We start from the raw sequence: 8,923 nt of genomic DNA on the forward strand, positions 1-8,923 counted from the left end.
ACTCTCTTTTTATATTTTTTTTGGGTATACTTTTACCAACTTTTATTCAGTTTCTAAGTCGGTAGAGCATGAAACTCTTAATTCCAGGGTCGTGGGTTCGAGCCCCACGTTTGGCGACTTTCGTTCTGGATTTTTTTTGGCTATACTTTTATCAATTCAGTTTCTAAAAGACCGATCTTTAATTTTATTCAATTTAGTAGTAGTAGTACAAATTATATGTGAGCTTTCCTGTTTTAAGTTTATTCTTGTACAATAAAGTGTTTTACTACTACTTAATAATTTAAAAGTATAAAGTACTTTTAAATTATTAAAGTTTAGTAATGTAAATAAAATGATAAAAAGAATGAATATAATTTATTTATTTTTATCCCGTGATAATTTTAACGTGACTTGAGACTACTGGCGCCATCTTGTGTTGGTTACGTTATCCATAATCGTAGCCAAGAAGCTAGTGACAAGTAGTTATGTAAGCAACATATTGATTTCAGATGTATCGTGTAGATGGCAGTAGTAAACGGTCAAAGTTTTAGCCTATATGCATTTTTGGTATTCAAACTTTTATTAAAGTAGTTTAATAATGCAAATAATATGATAAAAATAATTTGTATGTTTTGAATTTTTACAAAAATAAATATTGTAGAATTTATTATGTGATAATTTTGACGTAGTAGTAATTTAAGAGTTCGCCTTTGTACAAATGATATATGCTCTTTCCTGTTTTGTTTATTCTTGTACAATAAAGTGCTTTACTACTACTCCTAATACTTAATAATTAAAAAGTAAGAAGTACCTTTAAATTATTAAAGTTTAGTAATGTTCATAAAATTATAAAAATATAATTTATCCCATGATAATTTTAACGTGACTTGAGACCACTGGCGCCATCTTTTGTTGATTACGTTAACCGAAATCTTACCAAGAAGCTAGTGATAAATAGTTGTGTAAGCAACATATTGATTCCAGCTGTATCGTGTAGATGGCAATAGTAAACGCTCAAAGTTTTATACTAAATGCGATTTTAGTGTTTAAGAGCCCTTAATCCTTGGAGCGTTCTCCGATTTCACGAAATAACGCTCGATAGATGGCGTTGACGCTCGGTACGCGAGCGCCGGCAACGCGACGCGCGTTTCAATGCAGACTAGAATAATCTTGATAGTTTTCAATATAATTTTAAGCAACATTAATTTTAGTGTCATATGATATCATATGGGCACTCTTTATTTTATTGTATATGCTTAGTAGGTTTTTTTTATGTACACTACTACTAAGTGTACAGACTACAGAGTGTACTATAACCCTTGCTCTTTATTCTGTCTCTTTCACACCAATGGAAAATGAAGAAGTTACTAAATGACTGCAGGTATAAATAAAGTATATTAGTGCGATAGAGAGACAGATAGTGTTTCGTTGTCGTATCGTAAACGATTGGCATGTTGGCCACACACTTGCTTAGTGCCTAGCCAAAATACCAATCGTTTGCGTATATTAGTGCGATAGAGAGAGAGTAGTGTTTCGTTGTCGTATCGTAAACGATTGGCATGTTGGCTACGCACCCATGATACCTAGCCAAGAAGCCAATCGATTGCGCATATTAGTGCGATAGAGAGACAGATAGTGTTTCCTTGTCGTATCGATTGGCATGGTGGCTACGCACCCATGCTGCGTAGTCAAGATGCCAATCGTTTGCGCACATTAGTGTTATAGAGTTTCAGTGTTATTTGAAATCACGTTAGGGTTTGTATTATTATTTTTGACCCGAATGAAGTCCATCCAAGTTCTTATGATGGAGTCAGGAGTTGGTCACCAGAACTCCTAATCTACTCATTATAATTCCATCGTGCTTGGGCTCAAAAGATTTGCCCTGACGAACACCATCGATCTAGATGAGGTCCAGGGTCTCATGACGGAGTCAGGAGTTGGTCACCAGAACTCCTAATCTACTCATTATAATTCCATCGTGTTTGGGCTCAAAAGATTTGCCCTGACGAGTACCATCGATCTAGATGAAGTCCAGGGTCTCATGATGGAGTCAGGAGTTGGTCACCAGAACTCCTAATCTACTCATCATAACTCCATCGTGTTTGGGTTCAATAGATTTGCCCTCACGAGCACCATCAATCTAGATGATGTTCAGGGTCTCATGATGGAGTCAGGAGTTGGTCACTAGAAATCCTAATCTACTCATTATAATTCCATCGTGTTTGGGCTCAAAAGATTTGCCCTGACGAGTACCATCGATCTAGATGAAGTCCAGGGTCTCATGATGGAGTCAGGAGTTGGTCACCAGAACTCCTAATCTACTAATTATAATCCCATCGTGTTTGGGCTCAAAAGATTTGCCCTGACGAACACCATCGATCTAGATGAGGTCCAGGGTCTCATGATGGAGTCAGGAGTTGGTCACTAGAACTCCTAATCTACTCATTATAATTCCATCGTGTTTGGGCTCAACAGAGTTGCCCTGATGAGCACCTTCAATCTAGATGAGGTCCAGGGTCTCATGATGGAGTCAGGAGCTGGTCACCAGAACTCGTAATCTATTTATCATAACTCCATCGTGTTTGGGCTCAATAGATTTACCCCGACAAGCACCATCAAATTACCATTATGATGAATAGATTAGGAGTTCTGGTGACCAACTCCTGAGTCCATCATGAGACCCTCGACTTAATCTAGATCGATGGTACTCGTCAGGGCAAATCTTTTGAGCCCAAACACGATGGAGTTATGATGAGTAGATTAGGAGTTCTGGTGACCAACTCCTGACTCCATCATGAGACCCTGGACCTCATCTAGATTGATGGTGCTCATCAGGGCAAATCTTTTGAGCCCAAACACGTTGGAATTATAATGAGTAGATTAGGAGTTCTAGTGACCAACTCCTGACTCCATCATGAGACCCTGGACTTTATCTAGATTGATGATGCTCGTCAGGGCAAATCTATTGAGCCCGAACACGATGAGGTTATGATGAGTAGATTAGGAGTTCTGGTGACCAACTCCTGACTCCATCATGAGACCCTGGGCCTCATCTAGATCGATGGTGTTCATCAGGGCAAATCTATTGAGCCCAAACACGATGGAGTTATGATGAGTAGATTAGGAGTTCTGGTAACCAGCTCCTGACTCCATCATGAGGCCCTGGACCTCATCTAGATTGATGGTGCTCGTCAGGGCAACTCTATTGAACCCAAACACGATGGAGTTATGATGAGTAGATTAGGAGTTCTGGTGACCAGCTCCTGACTCCATCATGAGACCCTGGACCTCATCTAGATTGAAGGTGCTCGTCAGGGCAACTCTATTGAGCCCAAATACGATGGAGTTATGATGAGTAGAGTAGGAGTTCTGGTGACCAACTCCTGACTCCATCATGAGACCCTGGACCTCATCTAGATCGATGGTGCTCATCAGGGCAAATCTTTTGAGCCCAAACACGTTGGAATTATAATGAGTAGATTAGGAGTTCTAGTGACCAACTCCTGACTCCATCATGAGACCCTGGACTTTATCTAGATTGATGATGCTCGTCAGGGCAAATCTATTGAGCCCGAACACGATGAGGTTATGATGAGTAGTTTAGGAGTTCTAGTGACCAACTCCTGACTCCATCATGAGACCCTGGGCCTCATCTAGATCGATGGTGTTCATCAGGGCAAATCTATTGAGCCCAAACACGATGGAGTTATGATGAGTAGATTAGGAGTTCTGGTGACCAGCTCCTGACTCCATCATGAGACCCTGGACCTCATCTAGATTGATGGTGCTCGTCAGGGCAACTCTATTGAACCCAAACACGATGGAGTTATGATGAGTAGATTAGGAGTTCTGGTGACCAGCTCCTGACTCCATCATGAGACCCTGGACCTCATCTAGATTGAAGGTGCTCATCAGGGCAACTCTGTTGAGCCCAAACACGATGGAATTATAATGGGTAGATTAGGAGTTCTAGTGACCAACTCCTGACTCCATCATGAGACCTTGGACCTCATCTAGATCGATGGTGTTCGTCAGGGCAAATCTTTTGAGCCCAAACACGATGGGATTATAATTAGTAGATTAGGAGTTCTGGTGACCAACTCCTGACTCCGTCATGAGAACTTGGACTTCATCCGGGTCAAAAATAATAATGCAAACCCTAACGTAATTTCAAGTGAAAATGCGTTTTTCAGAAAATCGCAGCCAAATAACACTAGACCTTACTCATAGTGTTGTGTTCCTGCCGGTGAGTAAGGTTGCCAGAGCTCAACGAGGGTGGGAGGGGGTTAGGGTCGGCAACGCGCATGTAACTCCTCTGGAGTTGCAGGCGTACATATGCGGGCCGTATGCTTGTTTGCCACCGACTTAGTATTAAAAAAAAAGTAACACTGAAAATCCATCAATAAGCGAGTCTGTTAGGCATACTGTAAAAAATGAACTTTTATTAAGATTTTCTAATCGCAGTATATAGCACTTCTCGGAACTCCGTAGCTGATTACGATCGCAACGAATGCCTGACAATCGAGCACAGGTCCGTCCTCTAAGCGCGCTCCGCGCGGACTGAGAGCGGGGCGTCGCTGCTGCGTGATTTATACGTGTTTTAAAAAAATATAAATTTACGGCAATGTAGGTCCCATAGTTACGATTTTTTTTTTATAGGTTAACATAAAGTTACAGTTTGCTATAATATTATTTTTAAAGCAAAATATGCGTACAATTTGCGGAAATAAAATATAATAAAACCCTGTTTTCGCCAAAAAAATGAAGAAAACTCGGAAGGTATTTTATCAGTTTTTTCAAATGAATCTTCGATTGTTAATCATTCCAGCCCCTCGTACGAGATATGTTGAATCAAATTGTAGTCATTCATGTACCAAATGATTCTTGTTTATAGCAAAATTGAGAACCGAAACGCCACATCTCACTGCAAAATTTGGAAAAGACTCCCAAAAAACCTCATTAAAAAAGAGGTTTAAAAGAGAAAATGAAAATTTGAACTGTTGGAGCCCCTAGTTTAGGAAACGATTATTTAAGTACGTTATCAGTTTTTGAATAAATACTAATAGTTACGTCGTAATCTTGAATGAAAAAGGAAGCATTTTACAAAATACGCTCGTCTGTAGGAATAAGGACTCTTAAAGTAAAAACCCGAGATAATTTTTAATAACTTTAACAACTTAACAGACAAATAAAATAAAGAAACAAAGAATTGGTTCTCATGAGATAAAGCTTCTTTTGGCTTCGACAAAGGATAAGCTTCAATTCCAGAACGACTTAAGCATGTTTTAGTCATAGCGTCGGCGTCGTAGTACCTAAATAACTAAACTGCAAAGTTTTTGTGCCATCGCCATCATTGTTGTCCAATTTAGAGTTTCCAAATAATATGTATGTAGTTACAAACATTGGCATATACAGGTTGATTCAGGAGACGTAAGCAGGATTAAGACTGCCCATTCAGTAAATCTAAAGCAACTAATTTGTACCAGTATTTGTAAGATTAACGTTAATTTATTTTTTACTGTTCAAAAAAGTATTAGTTAATTTACGGCAATTATGGTCACCCTCTCTGTATCATCCATAATAACTATAATAAGTGACAAAATTTAATGTCATCGGAGTCTGGTTACTTTTGAAAAATCGTATCTTACTCAAGTGTGACATTTTATTTTCTTCATAATCAAAGTGCTGTCATAACGGTTAAAGAGTTTGCGGTTTTATCTTTGTTGTTTTAAGTGTTGTTGGGTGTCCGTCCATGATTGCGGATAATTAAATTTCATAAAAATGTTGTGTAAAAATTATTACAGAAAAAAAATAACACGTCACGTAATGTAAAGGATAGTATTATAGTCTACCGTTTTTTCTACTACATTATTTGTATATAAATACTGTAATGTAGGTATGTAATAACAAAAAAATTACAATAATGTGCCACAAGGAATTAATCCAAAATTCAAAATTATTTCTTATAGCTATAATTATAAGCAAGAAAATCATAAATCACAATAAATATGGATCTTTTTTGTTATTTACTCATTTCTGTGAGTGTGGTGGTGGTAATGACAGTGCACAAGATATAAACAAGTATCTACTCATCCATACCCTATACCTATAGATAAATACACCTACCTACGCGATTCATACTAACTCTAATTATACCTTTATTATTTGTTTTGGTCATAGTCACTTAACGCCTCGTGAAGATAATAAAAAAAAAATTACAAGTTTGACCCACAAAAAAGGGTAGGTACTTAGAGGTATTTCTTGGAGGCAGCAGGAGGTTGTTTGTAGGGTAAATGATCTAAGTACCTATAAGAAAAACGTAGCGTGAATTAAAGCCACCCAAGAGACTTATTTTAATGCAACTTGATTAAAACTATTTGGTAAGTCAAATACGAGTAGGTATCCTACTTGGTACGAACCCTGCGTCAGAGTTAGGTTATTGATGGAATTCAAACGGAGTTTAATTTACAGAAAACTTCTTGTCATCACGAAAACAATACATTCACACGTGTCTTATATATATTTATACCTAAACCACGGCACCTTGAGACAAAAGAAGTTACTTTTGAACATCATTGCGGTAATTACTTCCTGTGGGACATCGTTTAGAGCAATCTCGTAGTTTATATAAGTCTGCGCACACGCAACGCCGCCTTTACTTGCAAGGACGACGCCATGGCTGCTCTCTTCTGCTTCACGATTTGGAGTAAGGCTAGATTTATCGGAGCGAGTAAATTGTTCAAAAATATGAACGTACGTAATATATATTGAACGTGCACTGGAGACAAGAGGTGTGTTAAGATATTTGTGAACACTTTGGCCACTCCGATATCATTGAACCATGTTTTATTTGAACACGTGTTTGTATACTTGGACAATGGACAGTCAAATAGGTTCCCAGTAAAGACAGGGGTCGCAAAATATATGAGAAGAAGTCAAAAACCAATTGTAGAACAAATCATGTGTTTTAGAAAGCTCAAAGAGCCGCAAATGTTGTTTCAAATTGTCCAAGTACTCTTTGAATTTTCTTAGTGACTTGAAGAGCTCACGATCTGCGGTTTGCTGACCCGTAGACTAAGATTTTTTTGTTAAGAATAGAGTACCTATTTCAACAATTTCTGAAGGATTGTCAAAGAGTTGCATCATAATGATAGTAATAGTTAGTGGTGACCACTTACTAGCACGGTACTATACTTGCCGCAAAACTAACTGGCGACTGAGATCATAATGCTATTCCTTTACCCTTGTTAAGGCCAACCAAGAGTGAAGGAGATGGCATTATGACTTGACTTGCCACTTAGTTTTGGGGCATACACTATAAATGTTAAATAAAACTAACTGCCAAGTGAAAAATATTGGCATTACATGCAATATTTAGTAAAATACAACTAAATAGTCAGATAGAAGATAGCACTAGTTTCCCGCTTCTGGTATTTGGTAAGATATTAAAATTGTATCTACCTTTGCTTGTTTCAGTATTAGTGTCATCGAGTCAAAGTATTTCATCAAAATTGGACTTTGATGAGACTGCTGAATCATCTTCCTCCATAATGACGAACACAAGCCAACCCAACGATGAGGATGTAGAAGTGAAACACACAATAGTTGTATCTACCAAACTAAAGAATAATAATAGGAGAGGCTTACATTCTTCAAATGATGGTATGTATTAAGTATTATAAAGTGTATAAAAGCTAGACAACTTTGGAAACAAATCAAATTATTTTTATCAAATATCTTCAAATCTTCATCACTGGAAGACTTAGTCACCTTTTCTTTAGAATATGACATCTATTTCAGTTTATAAATATACTATAAGAATTCCCACTTGACTACAAAACCATAAACCCTTGTTTACCTTATTTTCCGCTTTATAGCACCGGAATTATTTCTATTAATGTTGTTTTTCAGGGAACTCAGGAGCTTTAACATACAATATAGGCCGTACAGCAAACAAACAAGAAGATAGCAGTGAAGTACCCATCCTCTACGGTCTAAAATCAGTTGAAACCACGCAGTTAAGAACACCCGACTCCCGTTTCAAAAGCAGAGTTTACCCTGACTCTGTATTCATAAATAGAAATATTCGAGATGACTACGACCATTATCCCAACTCTGCAACAAATCCAATAGCATGGAAACCTTCAAATTTCTTCAATAATATAAATTGGAGGAATCCAGACAGTGAGAACCAAGTTTATAATCCGAGACGTAATCCGGGAACAGTGAAATTTCACAGGAAAATTACCGATGATGGTATGAAGGAATTTTACTGCAGAAAATGTCAGGAATTTAGCAGAGGACTCAACCCTGTACAAAGCCCGAAAGGCTGCGTCCAGGGCAGAAATGCTTGGATTTACGAAACAACTACGCCGAAGATGAAAATTGACGGGAAATTGGCCAAATTAAACTAATGTCGTTGTCATTGTGTTTCATTGAAGTCTCGGCGATGCTGGCCGGCGCTGATGTTATCTATAGAGACCTTGATACTAATGTTCAGGATGTGACCGGTGTACACACTCCTAATGAGAATATTATAATGATATCTTGAGTGATCTGTGACGCATCTAAATACCTTCTGGTTTTCTTATACTTTGAATTTACTCTTTTAATCAGTTTAAAGTAACCTCCTAAGAAAAGACCCCATGTACATTTTTTTTACATAATCCACAATCTATTTTGAGCTTTTATTGAATAACAAAGAGTTCCAAATTCAAAAAATCACATGTCACACAATCCTCGCTTACACAAACAAAATAACAGAATATGTAAACATGTTTCCCAAAAGTGCAATTATACATGCACCTAATAAAGATTTTATATCTGTATAGGTATCGCAAATTCGATATAGTCGATATATTCTTGGTGGGAATAAGTAGGCACCTAATATTGATCCCAACAAAATCATTTTACGTAAAGTTTTATCTTATAGAACCTTGAATTT

The 8,923-nt window shown here is 37.6% G+C and overlaps 1 protein-coding gene across 2 annotated transcripts; it reads left to right on the forward strand.

Moving 5' to 3' along the window:
• The first annotated feature begins 6,554 nt into the window (after nucleotides 1–6,554).
• LOC133518797 (uncharacterized) lies at nucleotides 6,555–8,402 on the forward strand. 2 transcript variants are annotated; one of them, XM_061852499.1, is made up of 3 exons: nucleotides 6,555–6,685; nucleotides 7,456–7,641; nucleotides 7,891–8,402. In XM_061852499.1, exons 1-3 carry the CDS (start codon nucleotides 6,655–6,657, stop codon nucleotides 8,391–8,393), a joined length of 720 nt encoding a protein of 239 aa, XP_061708483.1. In that variant the 5' UTR covers nucleotides 6,555–6,654; the 3' UTR covers nucleotides 8,394–8,402. The 2 variants fall into 2 exon arrangements, with proteins under 2 accessions (XP_061708483.1, XP_061708484.1); XM_061852500.1 differs by having other exon boundaries at nucleotides 6,618–6,732.
• The last annotated feature ends 521 nt before the right edge of the window (nucleotides 8,403–8,923 follow it).

Source organism: Cydia pomonella, chromosome 6 (assembly GCF_033807575.1).
Source record: "Cydia pomonella isolate Wapato2018A chromosome 6, ilCydPomo1, whole genome shotgun sequence".
In the NCBI taxonomy this organism is placed as follows: Eukaryota; Metazoa; Arthropoda; class Insecta; order Lepidoptera; family Tortricidae; genus Cydia; species Cydia pomonella.